This window comes from Anastrepha ludens, chromosome 2 (genome assembly GCF_028408465.1).
Source record: "Anastrepha ludens isolate Willacy chromosome 2, idAnaLude1.1, whole genome shotgun sequence".
NCBI lineage: Eukaryota > Metazoa > Arthropoda > Insecta > Diptera > Tephritidae > Anastrepha > Anastrepha ludens.
In genome coordinates this window covers 126662475-126687211 of record NC_071498.1, presented here as the reverse complement: position 1 = coordinate 126687211, position 24737 = coordinate 126662475, and the positions used below count along the sequence as shown (strand labels likewise).

The window sequence follows — 24737 nt, the reverse complement described above, 5'->3', positions numbered from 1 at the left end:
AAAGTGGATTTTGTGCATCGATTCATCACTATAGATGAGACTTGGGTCTATCAACACAATCCTAATTCAAAACAAGAGGCTAAAGTGTGGTGTGAATCTGGTTCTTCGGCTCGGAAACGAGTTCGTGTCCGGAAATCGCCCAAGAAGGTATTGGCATCAGTTTTTTGGTATGCGAAAGGAGTTTTGTTTATTGATTAATTGCAAACTGATAAAAAATCAATTCTTCATATTATTGTAACCTCTTGAACGAACTGAATGAAAGAATTTGCGAAAAGGACCCAGTTTGCAAAAGAAAAAAAATATTTTTCATGAGGACAATTCGACGTGTCACAAGAGCATTTTGATGAATGGCTAAAATCCATGAATTAAGGTTCAAATTGTTGGAGCATCAGCCGTATTCACCAGATTTGGCCCCTAGCGGCTTCCATTTGTTTCCAGACCTAAAAAACTTCATGCGTGGGAAGCGTTTTTCATCAAATGATGAGGTCATAGGTCATAATTGCTGTGGAAGCGTATTTTGTAGCCGTTCCAGATTGTCACTTCAGCGATGAAATTCATAAATTGGGATCTCGCTCGAACAAATGTAGGAGACTTTATTTAATAATAAAGAATATTTCAAACCATAAAATTCTGTTTTTCTTATCAAACCGCAAAACTAATTTTTTTCCTTGTTCACTCCTCTCGGGAGCATAGGGACTCAACAAGACTCAGTCTTGCGTTGATTTAATTTTTGATTTCTGACAGGGTAGATGATTAACCTGCCGCTACCAATCCTAAGTGGTGGAAATGCCCACCTGTCGTTGCTTAGGAACAACGCCTTCTTACTGCTTAGAGCGCGATCTGTGTTTCAAATTTTTCTGGCAGAAGGATCACACAGATGGTTGAGGACTTCGCTAAATTTTGTGTGTCTGCGCTATTACCGCGGCTGCCCGCTTTCTCTTGCTGGCGCCACTGATGCAATATATAACTGTATGTTTTTCTTTGTTTTCCTTGTTTTAGCTGCCAAAATGCAAATAATGCGTTGACTATTGTGCGGGAGTAAGGATGGAATGGATAAGTTTTTGGGGTTAAGGAATGATGTTTGTTTCTTTTTGTTTTTTTAGAAACAGGGAAAGTGGGCAAAACTTATTGAACAACCTATTAATTCTTCTCCCAGCTTTATCGCAATAATCTGTAAGAAATTTATAGTCTCCAGATTATAAATATATTAAATATATGAATATTTGTAATCCATTTACGATAGCAATGCAATTTTTTTAAAGCTACGTTGCTTCATCCATTTCCCAAAGGGTTTTCTCATTTCCTACTGCGCGTCGCTGGTCTTTTTCTTTCCAGTTTCTTATCATCATGCGGAGTAGCAACAATCAAACATATGTAGCTTTGTAAATAAATTTGTGTTAAGCAATGCTTCTTTTTCTTTTTGATTTTTACTCCCATCTGTCTGCTATAATCTAAGTCTGTTTTTGTTTTGTTTGCGTCTATTTATTTTGGATTTTACTTCTTACAGCCGTTCGCTATTTGTTTAAGGTTTTGAGGCAGTTTCACATGGGGAGTGTTTAAGGTTTCACAGTATTATTGAAACATCCGAAACGATCACTTCTCTTAATCAATTCGAAATTCAAATAATAAAGTTTTTAGTTGTAGTTTTGTATTAGAAGGAAAAACAAAGTTGAAGATGCCAATTGTTCAGACTGGTGAGCAAATTAGAATTTTAATTGCATATTGTAGCTCTTAATGTTTTTGTTTGTATTGTAAACTTGGAGGTGCGTATGTATGTATATACGTATGTATATCAAAAATGTGGAACAAGATACGAGTAAAAGCTCAACAAAAGGTTTTATGCGGTCACATGACTATTACTATATTAACTACTAAGCATGAAAAAATGATACAGTTAACAACATTACTGAAGCCTTCGAAGTTTTTTTTATTAATACATATTTAAAATGAAGTATATCTCAATATCAACAATCAGAAGAATTATTGCAACTATGAATTTTATTAAGGTCACAAGACTGCTTTCATAGTTTGGGTTCGTTGTAAAGTAGGTGGCTTTGGGTTTTTTGTGACACTTGCATATTAGGTGAAATAAAGCACAATCAATTTTATTTATTTAGTCATTTATTTATTATATATATAAAATGAACATAGTTAGAATTATCAAGTTAAGGCTAATAATAACTTTAGTGCCGCGAAATTTTGTCAGCAGCATGCCGGCACTGAAGCCATATGAGAAGAAATAAAATTCAAATCAACGTTAAATTCATGAGTATCGCCCTAGAAGCAATTGCAAATTTTGGTAAAAAGTGTTTTTAAAAATAAATTGATACACATATAGGTGGGCAGGTTAGATGGCAAGGGTACCACAGGTACACTTCAAATAGCACTTACGTTCTGTTTTGATACCATAATATGGGCCACTACCTGCGAAAAATTTAGGGAAGAGAAAACCATCTACAGCCATCCAGTGCTGTTGATGTAGTAGAGCAGAGAAAAGGGATCTAGGCTGGAGAATTTCCTCAAGTCGCCAGAGCCGGACATTTGCAAAAAAAGTGCTCAACAGTTTCTATGTATCTCTGAGGATCCCCACAGCTTCTGCAATAGGTCTTGCACGGAATTTCAAGCTTCTCTGCATGAGTTTGGAAATAGAATGGTGGGTAATTCCCATCCCCTTAAGCGTTCGGTTTCTATCGTACTGAAGCCATAGTCTTTTTTAAATAGCACACGATGAGACAGGCCTTGATCTGTCTTACGCTTTTTTTAGAAAGAACTTGTGCAGTTTCCCTTTGACAACGGTCTCCCTCCCAACAGCAATCCCTAAGTATTTTGCATATTTGCAGGATCGCAAACACCTCTTTTTGAAAAACGCTGCTCGTTGCCGGCAGTTTAAAGGATACTGAAATATTGGCTGATTTAAAGAAAAACCCCCGCTTCCACTCCAGATTCCATCTTTGATCCGGAGGTACCTATACCCGTGCCGACTCTCCCCTCTTTCCAATCTTGCCGGCTCGGAAAGATAGCCCTAGCACACCCCTCAAAACCCAGTTTCCGGATAAAAAGATCAGTACGAAGTACAGAGAAGGAAGGGGATATCTGCTTCAAGATGCTACTAAGTCTTACAGGAAGTTGCCTCCAGAGGCCAATCTCCTTCAACCTAATAGCGCTCTGAGCAGCATTGGATTTAACTTGAAGATCCACGGGAAGTAATTGCGGGTGATGCGCACACATGCAGTTCTCTGTACTCTCGCTAGTTTAGTGGTGTTGTAGTCCTTCTGAAGAGCTACCCATCAAACTAGGCAACCATATGTCCAAATTGGCAGAACCACTACCCATATATATTGGGACAAAATAATATAAGGAAGATATGCTTATACTTGCTTGCTGGCTAGGCTTCGGTAACTGTTAAAAATTAATAGAACAATACTAAATATTAGTTTGATGAAAAAAAATTCATTCTTTGTTTGTTAAATAAAACACCTTATTTAAGATGCTTCGGATTGTCCGATTTGGGGGAAATATGCACCGATTTGGTGTATAATTTGTTGTCATTTTAAAGATAGCTTTATAACGCATCTCTCACAGAAGTCTTGGTTATAGAGGAACTATAGCAAACGATTTGCAAAATCTTCTCTTGATATCAATTTCGTGTCACTCAGGAAGTTTTGCAATGAGAGAAATGGTAATCGCTTGGTGCCAGGTCCGGACTATACGAGGTGAAGTCCAAAATAAAAATCAGAAATATTTCTATGACGCCAGTCTTGTTTATTTAGGTTTTCACCTTGTATGGTGGATGCATTAAAACTTACCATCCAAGCTCCCGGAGTTTCTGGCGAGTTGCTATAGATGTGTGTGGCTTTCCGTTGTCCTTGCGGAACACAACACCACTTCTGTTGGCCAATACTGACCGTTTTTGCTTAATCGCTAGCTTCAAACGGTCCAGATGTTGACAGTAGAGATCTGAAGTTAGTGTTTGGCCATACAGAAGCAACTCATAATAACACACGGGCTGAGAACCCCGGGCCTAACAAAGAAACCACATTTTTTTTTGTTCAAAATTAGCTTTATTCATGAACGCAGTTTCCATCAAAACAACAAAATCATTCCAGCGCCGCTCTAATATTTCAATACAAATTTTGTAGAACGATTTATCTTTTGCCTCAAAAGAGGCACCAGTTTCAATGGCAACCTCTTTATTCGAGCGTAATTTCTTATCGGTGAGCATTTTTTTTTAGTCTGTTAACAGCCAGCAGTCGCTGGGAACCAAATCTGGCGAAAACGGAGAATATGGAAGCAATTCGAAGTCCAATTCATTTACATAGTTTTGCCATTGTTTTGATTGACTTCTGACACGGTGCGTTGCCTTGAAAGTGGGCAAACGGGGCACTCACTTTGCACAGAGATTTTACATAGTCAAATGCTCATGCAACATAAAGCCAACTCGATCTTTTGATATCTTTACAATGTCAGCTAACTCAAACAACTTCAGTTTTCGATCATTAAAAACGATTTCGTGGATTTCTTTTATATTTTCTGCTGTTACCGCCTAATTTGGACGCCGACTGCGTTGTGCATCATCGGTGTCTCTAAGTTAAAGTTAGCAAACTATCGTTTTATTGTTGTTTCTGATGGAGCGGAGTCCCCATAACACTTTTCAAGCTGTTGCTTTGCTTGAACGGTATTTTATCCCATCACGAAGCAATGTAAAATTAAAATACGAAATTCTGTTTGATCCATTGAAAATCCGTTTTGATAATCACAAAAGTAGCGTCGCTCTCAGCACAAAACCTCACCAATTAATCAATAGAATATCATGAAATTTTACCAGTTGCCTTTTTAAGGTTAGTACTAACTGAAAACGTGATGAAAGCAGTAAAACTAGTGCAATCTATGGACCTTTCAGCCCATGTGTTATTTTCATTTTACCTTTGGCCTCGGAGTTCTTTCACTAGCTCAGTACACACGATTCTCATCAGCATCTTCTGTTTGATAAAAGTTTTTGAAGAAGTTAATTATTAAAAATGGATACAGCATCAGTTTTTCCAACAATTTCGTTTTACTTGTTTTTCGTTTTCCTCTTCTCATTGAACAAACTTCACAGGATTGCGTGATGCACCTTTCATAATTTCTGTGCATTTAACACCTATTTAATAATTGCCTTTTCGTATGGTAAATTGAACTTAAGTAATGTTTAAATTGCTTAGATTTTTTAATTGCTGAAAATAGTATTGTAAAATTATAGCAGTGATGCAGTGAAAGCAGCTGATGTTTACATAAATTTTTTACGTAAAAGTAAACTAAGAGGATATTTCAAATAGTCGCGCGGCCACAAAGAGTTAGCGTATCACGCCTGAGATTTGTTTGCAAACTTTTGAAATGATATTATATATAATTTATTACCAAGGCGAACTTGATTGCCTCACTGATAAAAACCACAAGCCTTAAGAAAATTGGCAAAGCAAGTTCAAGTTCAAACAGCAGTAGGTGGAAAAATAGTAAACCAAAAGTTACAAATTTGTTGTTGTTCTTAAGACTAAATAAGTGACTGTTGACAAATAGCAAAAAATTTGCCAATGAACACTTTAAGTTTTTCAATGAGCACGCCGAAAACAAATATTTGTCGTTATATATATTTTTTTTGTACATTCATCGCTCGTTTAAAGTGATAAAAACATACAAATAATTTTAAACGTTATCTAGTAGATAATTTTATTGGCTTTCAAATGAATCTAAGCATAAAGATTCCACATCAAAAAATACAGTCGTTTTAGTCACACCTTCGTAGTGAAGTAAGATAAAAATATAAATGGCTGCCATCCTAGGGCGTTTGAGTGGACTCCAACTTTTAAGTCTCCTTCGCCATCATTTTAACTGCAGAATATAACAATAGCTTTGTTATTATTGCTGTAGCGGTATATTAAGCCTTGCCGGTACGGAGTAGTCACCCCTCGTCATTGACACTTTGCTCTAACGGTAGGCCCAAGAAAAATGCTTTTCGACGGGTAGGGGGCAAAGATAGAAGGGTGTTAGGTGAGTGGTTTTGAAGAGGCACCTGAATTAGTGGTTAGTGCTGTACGCCTGGACCGATTCTGGTCGGTATCAGTTTAACCTACTACTATATACTGTACGCAATTGCACCGAGATGAAGTGAGTCTCCCGAGGCAGCTGGAGGTCTTCGTCTGCGACGGCTGGTATTTGGATTCCGATTACAACTCCGATGACGGAGGCGCGAGTTTGGAAAAGTGGGTAAGAGACTCGCTATGAGACCGTTTGAAGTCTGTCCAAAAACCGTAGGGTCCAGTAGGTATGTATAGTAATGGATTTCATCAGTATAGTCAAAGAGATGTCTCTTGGTGTGTCTGGAATGTGGCTCGGCCTCCAGGGAGTGCGGTAGCAACCCTGCAGGAATTGCTTATTGAGCATCTTCCTATGAGTCTATACTGGGAGCACAATAGCCTCTATATGAAGATGCTGTGAAAGAGATATTAGGAGGCATCCTTTGATTGTCGTGATGATAGTTTCTTGGCAGGGTTGGAGCTTCTTCCACTGTGTGTCACTAGTGCCAAACGCTGCCTAATTTAGAATCTGCCGGTCAATTGCTGCCGGTTGCTACCGGTTAGCGATTTGAGTACCTTGTGGCGGTGTTGGATCTTAGTGGCAAGTGCAGTTGTATCTGTCAAGAGGAGAGAAAACTATCGTATGTCGTACCCAATAATTCGGGCATGTAAACAATTGGTATTGGTGTGTCGTCTACTTTAACCTTCAGCTGTAGTTTGATCTGCTTTGTTCATGAGTAGAATAGGGTCACTGTAGATTTAGTGCGGAAAATTTAGAGGTTTCTCGCAGTGAAGAAGCGAGAGAGGCTGGAGCGGTGGTCGTTCACAGACGAGCGGTTCCCATGGCAGCCGGTTGTACATAGCGGAATGACTAGGGCTTTTTCCTTTCAAAAGCTGCCATCCAAATGAACTAGCTCTGTCTGGAGCAGCCTTAAAGCCTTTCTAGTCGTTAATAAAATATCCTGTAAACCATATATTTTATTCGTTGAAAGAAATAATTCGTGCTCGGGAAAAAAATCTCAGAAATCCCCTAAGAAAACAGAAAATTATGTCCAGGGAAATGAATATATCGACCAGATCCATGCCAAGACTAATTAGAGATGATCTCCACATGGAAGTCCTTCGTTGCTCAACTGGTCATCTTTTGAAGAAAATTGGACTCGACAGATGCAAGCAGCTTCTTCACAAATGAGAAAATTTTCGCTGTTAAAGAGAAAAAAATGTTGACCACCATCTAGTCTCCGGTTTGGTGGGGAGTGTCCTGTAAAGTCGTTACATCTCATAATTTCTACGAAGGTTAAGACCGGAGCAAAAGTGTACCAGAAGAATGTCTTAGAAGGCGTGGTGAAGCAATTAAGCAGCACTCTCTACAATGAGGCGCGTTGGATCTTCCAGCAAGATTCCGCTCCAGCCCATAAAACAAAAATCTCCCAGCAGTGGCTAAAAAACAATATTCCTGCAGCACCGCCTCCTTGGTGCGTTAAGAATAGGACTTGTTGTTACATTGTTTTTAGACTAATTATTCCAATATTATAAATACATATTTTCTTAAACTTTCTTTTCAATAAAATATTTTGTAAAAGGAAAAAAATTATAGTATTATTTCTGAACTCCAGTAAATAACGAAGATAATTTTGCCGACACACATTTATTTACTTCCACAATCCATTTTAATCATTTAATTAATTGGAAATTGTCGTTTGATTGAAGATTAGATTGCCTGTTATTAGAATTTAAGAGGCACAGAAGGGTAGGTTAGTAAGCAGAGTATGGAAAAATCTCAAGCATTAAAGTCATTCTGAACGTATCTTGGAGAGTGTTAGGAGCAAGCACGCGTTTTTTTTCAATTTTTGTATATACAATACATATATGCGCATTAGCTCCTACATACATACATACATACACATATTCTCATATATAAATATAAATAATCAAAATTTGGTATATCTTTTCCTCCTTGCAGTGCTTGGTGCCATTGACCCCAACCTATTGGGGCGTACGCTCACCCACGAGCATCTTGCATTGGATTTTGAAGGTTTCTACTGTGAACCACCGGAGGACTTCAAATCGTATTTGAAGCAGAAAATCAGTCTTGAAACTCTGGGCTACGTACGTCAATATCCCTACTCATCGCACGAAAATGTCCATTTCTACGACGAAGATGCGCGCGAAGCAACAAAGAAAGACGTTTTTTTGTATAAGAAATTCGGTGGTGGGTCGATAGTTGATAACAGTTCACATGGACTGAAACGTAATTTGGAACATTTGGTCGATGTGGCAAAGAGCACGGGAGTACACATCATAGCCGGTACTGGCCATTATGTGCATAATTTGCAGGAGAAGGACCATTTGAACATGTCCGTTGAGCAAATGACCGACTTGTATTCTAGGGAAATCATCACTGGTGTTGAGGTGGAGGGCTTGGGTATGGTGAAATGTGGTTACATTGGTGAAGTGGGGAGTGTTTATCCATTGCATGGTAAGTGCGTTGTGTTGGTGGATAAAAAAAACCAAGATACATTTGTGTTAGTTTTCCTCGGACAGATTTTGAAAAGCACGCCATACGCGCAACTGGCGAAATACAAGAAGTACTCGGTTGTGGTGTTTCATTTCATCCCGGTCGTGATGCAGAGGCTCCATTCGAAATAATGCGTCTGTATTTGGAAGCGGGTGGACGCGCTGATAAGGCTATTATGTCGCATGTGGATCGTGCGTTCGAAATCAAGTGTGTCAAGTAGTTTGTAATCTCACCTTCACTTTTCCTTATTAGGCACTCTCTTGGACATCGACCAAGTACTCGAGTTTGCCAAATTGGGCAGCTATATTCAATATGACCTCTTCGGTACCGAGTCTTCATTCTATCAACTGAACCCTGCCGTTGATATGCCATCAGACGGCCAGCGCATTTCGTATGTATTGAGGTTACTCGAGGAAGGTTTGGTGAATAGAATTTTACTATCCCACGACATACACACCAAACATCGATTGGTAAGACATATTTGAAAATATGACAATAAAAAATAACTGGAATTTACATCTGAATTATGTGTGTTGCAGACCTCCTATGGCGGCCATGGCTATCATCACGTGTACATGAATATCCTACCCCGCTTATTCGCCAAAGGAGTTTCCATTGAGGATGTGGAGCAGATAACTGTTACAAACCCCACCAACTGGTTGCAATTTAATATCTAATTTATTTTCTGTGCCACTGAAAATGCAAAGTATTTTATGTTTTAATTATTGTTTTCTATTTTAAACTATTTTGTCAGAGAATGTTTTACTTATTATCATAATTCGTTATTAAAGTGCTTAAAATATGTTTTATGTAAAAATGAGAATGTTTTGATTGGATAACCAAGCAAAATATTAGTTTGGGGAAAGAGAAATGCATTCCTTTTGGGTAAAATTCTTGCGCAAATGGTTTAAAACTGTTTTAAGGTCGATTTTTATCTCTTGGACGATACTACGGCTACTAAGATGCAGGCCAACTTCGATTATTTTTGGGATTTCTTCGACATTTTCGGCATTTTCTTTAACATCAAAAATACCTGAGTGGACTCGACGAAATGAAAATTGCACGTAATTAACTGTTACAGTATCGGTATCATAAACACCATTCACCACGGGCATCAGCTGTTTGTTAGTTGGCTAAATGATAGTCCAGAGTATTGTTTACAAGCGCACGGAAACATTTTGCCCAGAGTAAACGCGAAAAAAGAAAATCAGTAATGGATTTCAAACGTAATAGTGCGATTGCATTATATTTGGCTGGAAAATCACAACTAGTGATTGTTCGTGGGCTCGAACACCTTAAAGTTAATAAAGTTTTTGTTTATCGCATCATTACTCGTTACAACGATATTGGTAGCATCATCATAGGCCATCAAGACTGCAACGTCACGTAAAATGGTTCAAAAACTGAAGAAGCGACTTGAGCTAAATCGCCGATGAAGTGCCAATCCAATGGGAAAAGAACTGAAAATATCTGACCGTGGCATCCATCGCATACTGAAAAAATGATCTCAAAGTCAAGCCTTACAAGATCCAAAAGGTCCATGATCTCCCACCACAGCAGCAACAAATCCGACTTGAGAGAGCGAAGGAGTTGCTTCGTTTGGCCGAAAGCCGTCAATTTTTGAACATCGTGTTTTCTGACGAGAAAATTTTTCAAATTGAGCAATTCGTAAATTCCCACAACGATAGGGTTTATTGACCGACCATTCATACGAGAATTTGAGTCATCGATTGACCACCAGGAGCCAGCACCCGCCACAGGTATAGGCTTGAGCCGCTGCAACTGCAGATGGGCGCTCTCCAATCATTTTCATCGATGGTGTCAAGGTAAATGCGTGATATTATCGGGAAAGTATTCTGGAATTTGCTTTGTAGTCGGGGGCAGACAAACACTTCGGTGGCAGACCATGGACTTCAAGTGCCCGACCCAAGGAAACATATTACTCTGACACATAAGATTTGTAAACCTGTTGTTAGTTTCTCATACAAGAAAGATTCAAATGATAAATAAAAAAGTGAAATAATCACTTCTCTCGCTAAGTGTTGCCTGAATAAAAATTATTGCAATAGTTGAAGTTTTCTCTGTTAGCCGGGTGAAGGCTTAAGTAGTGCGCCATTTACTAGCCAATTCATTACTCTAAACAAACACGCGGACATAAGCTCGGTAGAAAAAGTCTGCATACACTCCCAAGACTCAATTTTAAACTCTCGAAAAGACACTTCCTTGGCACATTTTTTCCATGCAATCTATTGCCAAGCTCTACTGTTAATCTACTGAGTCATACAAATGGATTAAAATGTTATAATAGTAAAACGATAGTTCCCCGCTAAAAAGAGCTATTGCGAACAAAAGTTATTTCATTAGTGCTTATAAGAGCAATATATTAAAAAGAGTGTGAGACAATAAATCTGCTTTTAGTTGAATTTTTTTATTTTTTCTATCCGGTATTCAAAATAGGATTTTAAAAATAGTAATAATAATTTACAAATCGCAGAATAGTGGATAGACCCCGTTCGACTGTATACGACGCGATGAAACGTTTCAAAGAAACAAAATCCGTGGAAAATAAGAAGAATTCGGGACGACCAAAACTGTTTTCGAATACAGATGAACGGTGGATAGTGCAACAAATTAAAAAAAATCCAACTTTGAGCGCTCTTAAGCTCGCAACACCTTAACATTAGTTGCAACCCCGAAATAACACGTATAGAGTTGCGAAAGAATAAGAAAAATAATGCAAGTGATGCATGAAACAAACTTTCATCAACGAGATTAACCGACACAAGAGAATAAAATTCGCAAAGCGTAATGGGGATAAGGATTTAGAGTGCTGGAAGCATGTTTTATTTGCAGATGAAAACAAGTTTAACATATTTAGATCAGATAGACAATCATATGTGTGGAGAAGGCCTAGTAAAGAGTTGTCGAAAACAAAATTACGTCCGACAGTTAAGCATGTGGATGGGTCGGTAATGGTATGGTTGTATGTCCGCTGCTGGTACTGGAAATTTATGCTTCCTTAACGGCAATATAGACCACAAGCAACACCTAACAATTAAGAAAAAAAAATATGGTCCAAAGTAGGGAATTAAGGACAATTTCCAGTATTATTAAGTCAACGGTCCCAAGCATAAGGCACCTGATGTTCCTCTATGGTTTATGTACAACTGCGTTAAAGTACTTGAAACACCTCCACAATCTCCAGGCACCAATGTAATTGAAGATCTGTGGGCTCATTTGGGAAACCAACTAAAAAAGCTTATTATTAGAAAGAAGAAAGGCTTAGAAGATGTTATTAGAAGAGTGGGGGAAAATAAATCCTTTATTATGCAAGAAGCTGGTCGAATACATGCCAAGAAGACTGAATGCTGTGCGAAAAAATATAGGCTATATATTGTTTTTTCTCAAATATTATTTGCTTAACTCTACTTTATATAAATGTCCGAGTTCTTTTTTGTAATGTATTTTGTTCAGTTTTTATGTTTGTATTTTCTGTACGAATGAGTTGAATTTTGTTTATATTTTTTGTAGTTTTGAAAAATACGCTTGAAGAACGAAAATGGATGTGACACATAAACGCATTCGATTTGAGTTTGCGATTTAATTTATATCTTTTTTTTTAAAAACCAAATCCCTTGGGTGTCCGAGTTCTTTATTGAGCCACTGTATAGGGAATAGTGTTGAAGTAACAGTCGTCTTATCAAAATGTAAAATAAAAATGTCCAATCCCACTCGGATTCAGGACAGTGTTCGATATTATCAACACGGGAAATGCTCAGCGTTTTACAGAGTGTTCAGAAAAATCCAACTCTTTCGGCAACTCAAGTTGGTAAAATTTAAAGAAGAATTATAATAAATCAATCTACACTAGCACGATTTGATAAATTTTGAAAAATAATGACTTACATTGTCATAACGCGCGCCAGAAGCCGTTCATATCTCTTTATCATTATTAAACAAGCCTCGTGAGTTCGAGTAATTTTCACAGTTGAGAGTAATAGCCTAGAAAGACGGCGGCGTTAATCGGAATTACCGGCGCACTTAATTTGCTTAAAATTGTAGTGTGGCAGACGGTTGTTACGCTGATTAGTGAACTACTGATTTGCTTATAGAATAGTTTTGTCATTAAAAGATGGACCGCAGGCAAGAATACGGGTATTAGCTGCCCTGTTTCTAAGAAAGAATTATTTGTTTAAAAAAAAATCTTAAATTACAATTTCTCAAATTGCTCCGAAATATCAAGACATTTAATGTTATTTCGCAGGGTTAATGCAAATTTACATTGCATCCAGCCTTTCTTGTTCTTCTCTTTAAAAGTTGCATTATTTTTCATTCTCAAGAGATATTAATGGTAATTTTTCCAAAATGTTCACTAGTCCGCTTAAATTTTGAGAACTAAGTCTAAGGAATGCGCAACTACTTTTTTCCGAATTAAGTCGTTAATTTCGATTAACCCCACGTTTTGTCTAGGCTATTAAAAAATTTATATTATTTTAATGTAGGCCAATTTTGAAAAAATATATTGACTTCTTCATTTTAAATAATTTTAATGAAAATCAGGGAAAATATGGCCACATACAGGTATCTGCCCCCTTAATATTAGGGTATGTTCAACAATGCATTATAATGCGCAACATACCATTTCAGAGTGAGCAGTGCGTTCAAAAATGCAAATATGGCAGTACTGCAAATGCAACGCGTTCTTAAACGTCATTTTTGTATCAAAAGTCGTGCATTATTTGCAGCAAAAATTTTCACACTGCCAATAAATACGCTAGTACAATGTCTGATGAAAATTGGGTATTAAATTATTTATTTTAGCTTTTAATACAAAAATTGATGAAAAATACGATATTTAAACTTTATTTTATTATACTTTTCTTGATTACTTTAGTACATCGGAGATAAAATTACTGCTCAGAGTCCGACTGAGCATGGAGAACGAGTTCACGTCGGGAAGGAGGAAAAAGAGCGTGCTCTGGGCTAAGGTCGTAGATGATGTAAAAAAAGTGAATAAAGATTTAAAAATAGATAGAAACATCGCCCAGCGAAAATTTTCTAATTTACTCATCACATATAAGCGAATAAAAAAAAGAAACAATACATCCGGTAGAGAATCAACGTCATGGCTTCAAAAAAATACTTATTTTTGGGTATTTTCCATTTTGGTATTAAACTTTTGACAAGATATGTCCTTCTTTTAAGCTTTACACGGTTTTTTTTCTTAAATTTAATAAAAGACTGTCGGTTTTTTCCTCACATACATCGTCCATGACCAAACTTAGTAACAATTACATTTTACTGTTTTCAACAAATCTATCAGTTGCATGAATTGTCACATTGACAGTGCTGCCAGCGCTGCAAGTACTGCGCATTATAATGCGTTTCTGAACATAGCCTTAATAATTTTAAAAATGGCGCTAAAGTTGACCCTCCCGATAAATTGGACCTGGACGGTGTTGTCCATTTTGGCTCTTCTATTTATCTGAACCACAAAAACCAAAAACAGTTATTAATCAGTATGACTGGAGCTATGTCCCGGGTGAAAAAAAATTAACCAATGGCGCGGTTTTGAATTTGTTTCATTTTTTTAATCAAAAAATACAAAATAATTGAAATAATGATATGATTCTAGTACGGGCGATAACCATTAGTATTGTATTAAAATTTTAGACGATTCGGTTAAATAGTGTTTTTGTTTTTTTTTTTGACAACACCAGCCCGAAAAAGTAGTTTTGAGATAACTGAGTTTAAAGTTTTGAGAGTGGATATTTTCTATTGATGCCGCCGCGTGATGAATCTGACTCTACCTGCTAAAACGGCTGTAGACTCGAAAATACTACGAATATCCTTCCAAAAATTTTACAGTATATTTTTAAGAGCCTATACTTTCGAAATATCACAAAAAAATTTTTTTGAAAATTTTATAAGTGGTTTAAAAAAAAACCAAAATCTGCTTATGGAAAAAAAGTTAACTGAATAACAATCCATGAAATCACAGCTCAATTACCAGTTCAATTCAGTTTGCGGAAAAATAAAATAAAATTTTCTCAAAAATTTGTTGAACTAACTTTTGTTTATTTATAAGCTGCAGTTCACACATAATTTTTGCATTTAAAGACTAAGCCTAAATTAAATATATTTATGCAGTAAAATGAGAGATAACACATTTTTTTCTAGCGAAACTGCATTGCAACTGAATATAAAATATTTTGCATATTAAAAAAAAATAAGAATTATTTTCAATTAAAAAAAGTCTATGATACATACAAACGCTGTGAATATAAATGATTTTATGCAAAATTGCATATTTACTTAATAGTAAGTGCTTTGAGTAAATTCGTATGTTTTGAAGAAAAAAAATTTTTTTTTTCAAAAACGTGAGTGCACAATAGTAAAAGTGTTTTAATCATAATTAAAATAATACAAATTAGATATTTACACAATATTTGAATGAGTATTGGCAATGAGTGAGCGTTACGCAAATAACGACTTAGCCATGAATTGATCAATGTAAGGAATAAGGAATAACTTAAGCTACGTTAAAAATATCAATATACAATTCGTAAACGTAAACTTAGTGCATTTGTAATAGAACATTTTTGCCTAGTAAATATCAATAAAAGTGAAAGAATAATAATAAAAAATCAACTAAAATCTAAACACAAATACGAAGCAGCTCACTGTTATTCGCGAGAACGAGAAAGTGCCGATTAACACAGGGAAACATTTGAAAGGGAAACTATTTGTTCGTGGGAGAAGGACGAACGTGGAAGAGAGAGGGGATTTTGTCTCCCATACTCCTATGACACGCAGCACCAATTATTCGTATTGTCAAACTTAAAGTCGACCGCAAAAAAATGTTTGAGAAAATTCTGAGTTCTGTGTTGGTTTCCAATCAAATGGAACAAATCAACGATGACAAACATCAGATCGTTGCTTTGGATATAAAGGTTGACTTTTGCTAGCAAAGTAGGTATGATTTAAAAAAACTTATGGAGCATGTTTCTGTTGAATTCTATTTTTTTCGATTTCTGTATTTCTAGATACTCAAATTAATTATAAGCTGAGTAGTTATATATGAAATATTTTTAATGAAATTTTTTCTTTATTCAAGTACAAAAATTTTTATGCCTAGTCCTGTCATAAATTCTGTGACAAATTTTACAATGCATACGGCGAGCATAAATTCGCAGAAAAAAGTTCCGTTACCTTTCCTTTTGTTCGTATGTATTGTATACTCATAAATTATGCTCAGTTTCGTGGAAGATTTCGCTTGTTAACATTGGTGTGAGGAGCTAAGGAAAATCGCATTGCAGTGGTTGCATTACAAAAGTGTGGCAAAAACGCAAGTGGGATTTACGAATTGCTGAAAAAACTTAATATTTCGAGAATGTTTGTTTACCGCACGATCAATCGTTTTTCTCAAACGTCTGAAGAAGGCAGACAAAAAAATAAATGGTTGGCCTCGCGTGGTTCGAACCAGTGCAGCCATAAAAGCCGTTCGATAAAGAAATCGCAGAAATCCACTTGGAAAGCAGAAAATCATGTCGATGGAAATGAATGTATCGACCAGATTCATGTCAAGACTAATTAGAGATGACCTGCACGTGAAAGCGTTCCGTCGCTCAACTGGTAATTTTTTGAAGAAAAAGATGCAAGTTTCTTCGGCTTCACGCGGATAGGGGCCATGAAAATATTATTTTCACAGATGAGAAAATGTTCGCTGTTAAAGAAGTTTTTAATAAGCAAAACGACAAAATCTATCTATGCTAAAACTTCTAAAGACTCAAAAAATGTTATTCCAAGGGTTCAGCTTGGCCACCATCCAGCCTTCGTAATTGTTTGGTGGGAAGTGTCTTGTAAAGGCGTTACATCTTTCCGTTTTTGCGGAAAAGATCTTAAGACCAGAGCAAAAGTGTACCAGGAGGATGTCTTAGAAAGCGTGGTGAAGCAGTTGAGCAGTACTGTCTTCAATGGATGGCGTTGGATCTTCCAGCAAGATTCTGACACAGCCCATAAAGCAAAAACCACACAGCAGTAGCTAGAAAACAATAGTCCTGGGGGCATTGCCGTAGAAGATTGGTCGTCTAGAAGTCCATTCTGAATCCCTTGGACTACAGTTTGTGGCCACAATTGGAGAACATGGCCTGTCGAAGACCTCACAGAAATTTGGTTCGAGCAGCGACGTCAACATCCATGGAAACCGTGCGTGCTGCAATAGTTGAACGGCCTAATCGCTTGAAGGCTTGTGTAAAAGCAAATGGTGACCATTTCGAATGGAAATTTAAACACAATTTTTTATTATATTCACATAATTAATTAAAACTAACTTCATTAAAAAAGTGTTATAATTCCATATCTGTAAGGGACTTAACTTGTATCAGAACTAGTGCAGGTCTAAGTATATGGGAAAAAAAATTATTTAACCAATCTAGTTCGCCTTCTTTAACAAACTGTTGACGAACGTTCTGCACTTTACATTTTCACGGATTATGGAATATATCCGTGCCAGAAGATGTTAAAGAAGTAAACGTCGAAAGCAACGAATGTTACCGAAAACAATTTTGCCCGTGTGACGGCGAATGAAGCATCAAAAGAAATACCCAATATTTATCAAATAAGTATTTCAGGGATCCAATTTTCTGTTACGATTATTTATGTATTTTTTTTTTTGTTTTTTTTTTGTTTTTTCCTGGAAGAGTTGCTAATCGCTTGACACTAGAAAGGTATGCAAGGATCATTTGATCAATTTTCGTTACTAACTGCCATTACTCCCACACCATTTATGCTTTTGAATTTGTATATCGTGAATAAGACATTAAACGAGAATTTCCAGAGTCTTCCTTTCAGATGTCTCTGTGTGTAAATCGGCACAAGACAACCTTCACCCGCTCAGTGATCTGTTGTATGTCGTAGTTGAGCTTAATAATCTAAATTATTAACTTTTTGTTTCTCTTAACAAACAAAATAACATAAACATAAACACAAATCGACATTAATGCTTATGTTTACATTCGCTTTTCGTTTTGTTTTCCTTTTTTGGCACATCGAGGATACAGATAATCTCGAAAATTTATTTTCTAGCAGCAATAAATTTCGAAAAAATTAAATTTACAAAACTGCAATGAAGTGCACCTAAAATACACACACACACACTCGTACAGACGGATGTACGTATATATGTATGCGTGTATGTGTGTATGCATGTATGTACATAGGTAGCTTCCATTTTCGCATTTTAATTATTTACACAGCTGCGCGGCATTACAATTATTTAGTCACTTATGTAGCGTTTGAGTAGTGGTAGCAGAGCGGTATTCCAGAGCGGCTACGACTTTTGTTAGCTAAATACATTCAAAAGTAGGTAGGTATGTATGTATGTACTTACTCGTAGTTATATACATAAATGTATGTACATTTCTTTATGTAAAATTTGAGTAGGAATAAGAGCCTTAAAATACGTATGTATGTATGTATGTATGTATGCATTACAAAATATAAAATTTGATTTTCTTCCCACGCATTTTATAGTGCATGCCTATGCATGTCTGTATGCATGCATGTATAACGCCTTAATGCCTTAATGTATAAATAAATGTATATCACCTTAACTGTATGTATGTATGTATGTGTGTAAATGGATTTTAGCACAATTCGATTTTCTTACTCTTCTCTTATAATCTATACAAACGCACATACTTATAGTATATATCTTATTCTTCTTCTTCTTCTTCTTATATATGTATATATGTATGTATATGCAAATATGTAGTATGAAAATAATTAGAGATTTTATAGTATTTGCTTGCATTTGCATCGAATTTCCATTTGATAGTGTTGCTGTTGTTGTTGTTGTTGCTGTTGTTGTTAATGATTATTATCTAAACGTATGATCAGTGCATCCACGACATTATAGATCTCATCGAAATGTGGTCGTGACTCTGCTTCGGCAGCCCAGCACTTCAACATGAGCCGATACATTTCGGGCGGTGTGTTTTCAGGCGCTGGCATGCGGTAACCTGCAAGTGAGGAGAAATGTTTTAGAATCGATTCTAATTTTATTAATATATTTTTATTTATTCCATTTTATTTATTTATTGCATCCCAAAGGATGGCGGCAGCTTAGCTGCAAGCCAATAATTATTTATTTATTTATTAGAATTAATATAAAGGGTGGTTAAATTTCAAGGGCCGACGCTGAATGTGAATCACACCGAAATGTCAACGACAACGTTGGACTTCTTTCTTGGGGGTTATTTGAAAGAAAAGGTGTATCTACGTCGAGAAGCCAGCAACAATTCAAGAGCTAAAGGATGAGATAATTCGGCACATTAACGGCATAGAACCTCAATTATGCCTCAGCGTCATCGAAAATTTGGACCATCGGATGGAGGTGTGCCGCCGAGGCCGCGGCGGCCCTTGGGCCAATATTTTACTCCATGCGTAATTCAGCTATAGCAATATTATCATAATAAAGAGAAATGACAATAATTTCTTAAAAAAATTGTATTTTATTCAAAATCAACACCGGCCCTTGAAACTTAACCACCCTTTATAATACTAAAACTAATACTAGAACGAGTACTAGCTGCCGGGGCCTACAACTCGGTAGTTAAATAGAACAGTCTGTGTTATTATTATTTTTATTTATTTACTTATTTGTCTTTGAATGGATACATTCTTACAGACTATGTTAAGCTAATGTACAATAGTTTAGTAGTTACTAAGAAAAAAACGATTTCAGATGGTTGACTAAGATGCCATACGGCCATGTAATATCAGCACCAGAAGAATTGAAAAACATATTTATCTCGAGAAGCCAATTTTAAAGGTTTCGTACTGTCGGAGCCTCATATTGGGTATATTAAATTGAATTTTACTTAAAAGGGAAGGACAATCAATAGATCCAGAAATGATACGAATAATAAATGAGCACGATAGAATAGATCATTTGCTATCAAGGGGTTTTAAGTCAATCAATAAACATCGAGAGCGGTCCGATGGTACAGGTTCAGAAGAGTTTAAAGATCGTAGCGCAAAACGAAGAAAAACTTTCTGAACTCTCTCAATCCGAATAGACAGACCTATTTGGTACGGTCTCCAAATAACAGCGGCATACTCTAATCTAGATCTAATAAAAGCACAATACAAAGTTTTGAGAGTGTGTGGGTTGGTAAATGCAGAACAATTTCGGCGTACGAATGCGAGCATCGCATATGATCGTCTTATGACGTGGTTAACATGGCTAGTGAAATTCAGCTTAGAATCGAAAATAACGCCTAAGTCTTTAATTTCCTCAACGGATTGCAAAGGTAAGCCAGCAAGCGAAGTATGCAAAGTATTATTTGATTTATCATATTTTACGTGAAAGCATTGGCTTATATTTAGTGACAAACGGTTTAAATAGCACCAGTTCCGGACATTGTGCAAGTCGGTTTGCAACTTTTCAGAGTCATTAACACTCTTAATCACCGCAAATATTTTAAGATCATTAGCATACAACAAGTGTTCAGCAAAAGAAAACCATGAACCAATATCGTTAATAAAGAGAATAAAAAGAAGGGGTCCTAGAATATTTCCTGGGGGGACACCACAGGTCGCAATAAATGCACGGGATGTCGTACTATCAACGGCTACAACGCAGTCCACGACAAAAACGTGGAGTGTATACCCAATGACGCAAGCTTCGACAAGAGTATTCGGTGCGCTACTTTGTCAAACGCTTTAGAGAAGTCTGTATAAATTGTATCATCTTGAGATCTGTTCTGGAAGGCTGAAATGCAGTAATCATTGAAAATAGACAAATTAAGGACAGTGGAGCGACTTGCAACGAAACCATACTGGTTGGTAGATATTAGGCTTTTGACAGCTTAATATAATATAACTTATCATTCACAGCTACCTCAAAAAGTTTTGAGACGGACGAAAGCTTCAAAATCGGTTTGTAATTGCTAACATCGTTTTTATTTCCACTCTTAACCAACCAAGCACTGTCTTATTCTATTGTACTTGTACTAGAGCGCAATAGTTATGCGAGTATTTCGTTATTATTACTCACCTGCATCGATTCGCTCACGTGCTCGTGAATTACTCATGCCCGAGTAGGGTGTATCACCTTTGGAGAAAATTTCCCACATTAAAATACCGTAGGACCAAACGTCACACAGTGAGGTGTATTTGCCGAAATTTAATGCCTCCGGCGCTGTCCATTTAACAGGTATCTGCTTCATGCCATCGGAAACTGTAAAAATAAAATTCAAATCTTAATTCTGGGTGCTAACGGTAACTGAGCAAAATGAAATTCCATTTTCTTTGCCTAACGGCATTTTTATAATGCATTACACACCACTTGGTGCACTGATTTAAATAATTTTAGCTATTCCTGCTCGTTTACTCTATTAGATTACCAATACTCACTCGGGTAACCTTTCAGAAAAGTGCAAAATGTGAGTAAAATGGTAAATTACCTGTGTGTTTGTATTGGTAAGCGTCGTATAAATAAATTTTTGCTAATCTTAACGATACAATTTTTCGTTTCCACTTACCAATATACTCTTCCTCTTCGCGTGACATGCCAAAATCGGAGATTTTTACTTGATTTTCAAAATCAACCAAACAATTGCGTGCTGCGAGATCTCGATGTATGCAATTCTTGGATTCTAGGTAGCGCATGCCTGAAAATTCAAAAACAAAAGGCAATAGTTTAATAGCATTAATTTAGAAAATATATGCATATATACATATGTATGTGTATGTATTCTATACTAATTAATTTTTATTTTCACACGAAGTTGAAGGGGCTTTGCTCACTTCCAAATAAGCCAACGCAAGAAATTTAAATGGCGTAGACCGCAAAACGCTGCTGAATGGAATTTCACTATTCGAAGTTTTGGAGTGTTTCAGGCGACTGAAACAAAGTGGCCATTTGATAAAGTTTAATAATTATTAGCACATCTCCAACAGCGCCAATAGAAAGACTTCTCGGCTGGCACCCAATCAAATTTGTAGTAAGAAACTCAGCCAGCCAAAAGATTTGCACTAAGACTGGGGATGGCTGGACAATTCTCACAAACGCTTTTTGGTCACACGATATAAGCGGAAGGTCAGAAGGTCGGAAGGTTATTTGGCAAGTAAACTTTGGCAAGAGGCCAAGGGGCTCTCAATTTCCTTACAGATGGATCCGACTGACGAAAGGAGTAGGCGCGGCTGTCTTTAGGAATTTACTCCACTCGACCTATTACAAACATCTTCATCGATAGTCAAGCTGCTATTAAAACAGGAGTGACTGTAATGACTAGCCCGGAATTCGTGCAACATTGTAGATTCAAAATGGAGGAGCTCTCCGATAATAGGCAGGCCACAAATTAATGTACCTATACCAGGGCACAAGGGAATAGAGCGAAATGAGGGAGTGGACGAACTTGCTAAGGTAGGTACTCGTTTACATCGGAACATATGCATGTATCCCTCACTCTCAGTTTTGAAGACTTTTGAAGAACTATACGAGGAACTAACTCTGGAAGAACAGTCTATGTGGGAAGCCTCGATAATGCTACGAACTTGCAACGCAACAACAACCATATTTGGTTGGAGTACCGACGGGACTTTGTCTCACTCCACATCACGCAGCTAAATTGGGATTGGTCCAGAACGACGCGTGTAACTTATGCGAAGAATAAAGAGGAGTACGTGAGAACAACTCCTTTGTTACTGCTCTACTTGGAGCAGAACTCATTATAACTGCTTCGGATCGTTATACTTTTCATCTCTCAGGGATATTGCAGACTAAACTTTAAACTGTTTATTAAAACTCGCCAAGGCAAGTATCTCGAACTGTGTTTAACACGACTCCAAAAACCATGGTAACACTACGGACCCTGTGGTCTATGTGAGATATATTTAGATCAGCCAGATATACCTAACCTAACCTTATTATAAATATTAATTTTGGAAATTAGGCCAAGCAAAGCAAACGTGCATTGTATCAACACCTTAAGCTTGACTTGTCTTAAAAAGTGAGGAAACACAAGGCCTCTTCTTTTCGCCAAGCGTTAGCAATTGGGAAGCGTTAGCAGTGAGGTATGACCATACTCGCTAGCGGCGAATCTTGCTGGATAATTTTGTTCTTGCTTTCGCATGGAAATTTTTCATTAGGGTGAATCGACCATAAACTCCATTTGACCAATGCTTTAAAATTGGTGTTGCTTTGATTTTTTTTTACCATTCGCATTACATTTATTTGTCAATCGAAATCATTGTTTATAAATTATAAAGTGGGTTGGCGTGTGGATTATGGAATACGCTTTTGCTGCGCACGAGGATGGTCATGATCTTCCTGATCCTACAAGTAGGCGTTCAACATGCAAAGACCTACTACAGGCACTGCCACGAAGAATGAGAGACGATTCCATACTTTATAACCACCAGAATGTTCATCAGCGGAGGCAGCAGTTCCAGCTTGGGATCTGTTTAAGCTAATAGCAATTTGACGGCGGAAAACTTGTGAGAGAATAGCAGTCATTTTTGTATCCTCTTCCATAAAATCCAAACACGTCGCTTGATATTTATGCATTCATACATATTTAAAGATTCCAAGTTCTATTATACTTACCGGCCGCCGCATCTCGACACATGCCCATTTGTTGCCGTGTCGTCAACGCATTTGAGTTCTTACGCAAATAATTCAGCAATGAGCCACCTGAAATCAAAAAATGATTAATGCAGATTTTATATTTGTATGAGTAATATAAATAAATCTTTATATGGCATTTATCACATATTACACCGTACAACATAACTCTGAACACATGAGCAATATTTATTAATTCTGAAAGAGGATGTGTAAGTGTAATACCCTTGCATTCTCCAACACCAATTTACAGTTTAATTTGAAATCCATTTGAGAGTTATTCATACCACCCATCAATCTTATTTCTGAAAACGGAACTAAATGAGGAACTAACTCTGAAAACGCAGGACTCGGCACCGTCTGACGAAGCTCGAGTGAACCAGGAATGGCTAAAGAACAAAGTTTCAAAATTCATAAGGTCCACACAAATGGCTCTCAAATTCATCAGACGCGAATCCGATGGATTATTCCTTGGGGTCATTTTGAAGAGCAAGGTCCGAAGTAAAAGACTCACCAGTCTCGAGGTGCTGAAAAAAGCCTGCGAGTGGGCCAAAATACCTCCAAGTCACATTCGGTCAGTTTGCGATTCGTTTCTCAAGGCCATAGTCAAGGCAAAGGTGGTCATATCGAGCAAAAGTAAATTGATTCTTAATTTTGTATTATTTTCACACATGTCTTACTTTGAATTGAATAAAATCAATTGTCCAAACTAAATTTATGGTCTTTTTAATTGGTTACACTTCGAATGCCGGACCCTGAATATATGAGGTACAGTCAACAATGATGAAAATACAGTTCGTGGATGAGTACACATAAGCGTTGTATTTGTGGGTGTCTATAAGAGCGTTCAATGAAAAAGGTGAGTCGATAGCGAATCGAATCCTGCTGTAATACATTCATAATACAATATTTCCTTAATTTTGCGTTTAAAGCCCTCATTCAGTTAATAGTAACTATTCCTACCAAAATACTTTTTCTTTTTTTCTTTTACAAAAAATGTGATTAGCTATAGTAAAGTGGTTTTTCAACAGCTGTTTTTTGACAGTTTTCCTTTTTTTGCTCTGTGAGCTGCCTGTGATACGTGATATGCCTCTAAATGATGTTTCCTTTTAACTTACCCGGCACGAGTTCCATGACTATCATAATCGGCTGCTTCTGTACACAAATACCGATTAATTTGACAATATTCGGATGATCATATTGCTTTAGGATGCGTCCCTCCTGCAAAAATTTGCGCTTTTGCTCATCGGGCAAGGTCATGCGGCAGGTTTTCACAGCGACATCCTGTTTGGTTGACTTCAATTTCGCCTTATAAACATCACCGAAATTGCCCTACAAGGGAAATGAATCAAATCAGTAACCATAAAAAATTGATATACATACATTTATAGGATATGGCTGGGAGAATACAGAAGATTGCGCATACCGCTGCTTGGCACTCAGTGAATTTGATGCAATCAGCTGTTGAGCTGGCGTAACTGTAGAGCTTTGATTACATTATTTTGTTTGCAAACTTTTTTTTTACTATTTGCTC

At 36.9% G+C, this 24737-nt stretch overlaps 2 protein-coding genes across 11 annotated transcripts in view; one reads left to right on the top strand and one right to left on the bottom strand.

Moving 5' to 3' along the window:
* Positions 1–1556: 1556 nt before the first annotated feature.
* Positions 1557–9388, top strand: LOC128855306 (phosphotriesterase-related protein). The gene is made up of 5 exons (XM_054090099.1): positions 1557–1694; positions 8017–8532; positions 8598–8762; positions 8824–9041; positions 9111–9388. The coding sequence occupies exons 1-5, from the start codon at positions 1676–1678 to the stop codon at positions 9246–9248; spliced, it is 1056 nt and encodes a 351-aa protein (XP_053946074.1). The 5' UTR covers positions 1557–1675; the 3' UTR covers positions 9249–9388.
* Positions 9389–17225: 7837 nt separating this feature from the next.
* Positions 17226–24737, bottom strand: part of LOC128855303 (tyrosine-protein kinase Fer) — a 173373-nt gene continuing 165861 nt past the window's right edge. For all 10 annotated transcript variants that reach the window (XM_054090091.1, XM_054090089.1, XM_054090094.1 and 7 more), the window contains 5 exons: positions 24322–24535; positions 23186–23272; positions 21120–21248; positions 20633–20815; positions 17226–18593 (listed from right to left, as the gene is read on the bottom strand). In XM_054090091.1, the coding sequence (XP_053946066.1) occupies positions 18442–18593; positions 20633–20815; positions 21120–21248; positions 23186–23272; positions 24322–24535 (765 nt within the window). In that variant the 3' untranslated portion in view covers positions 17226–18441. The remainder of the gene's footprint in view (positions 18594–20632; positions 20816–21119; positions 21249–23185; positions 23273–24321; positions 24536–24737) is intronic.

Coding starts and splice junctions, on each gene's coding strand:
- LOC128855306 (XM_054090099.1), top strand. Junction 8,763..8,823: donor TATTATGTCGCATGTGGATC/GTGCGTTCGAAA, acceptor TTTCCTTATTAG/GCACTCTCTTGGACATCGAC. Junction 9,042..9,110: donor TACACACCAAACATCGATTG/GTAAGACATATT, acceptor TGTGTGTTGCAG/ACCTCCTATGGCGGCCATGG.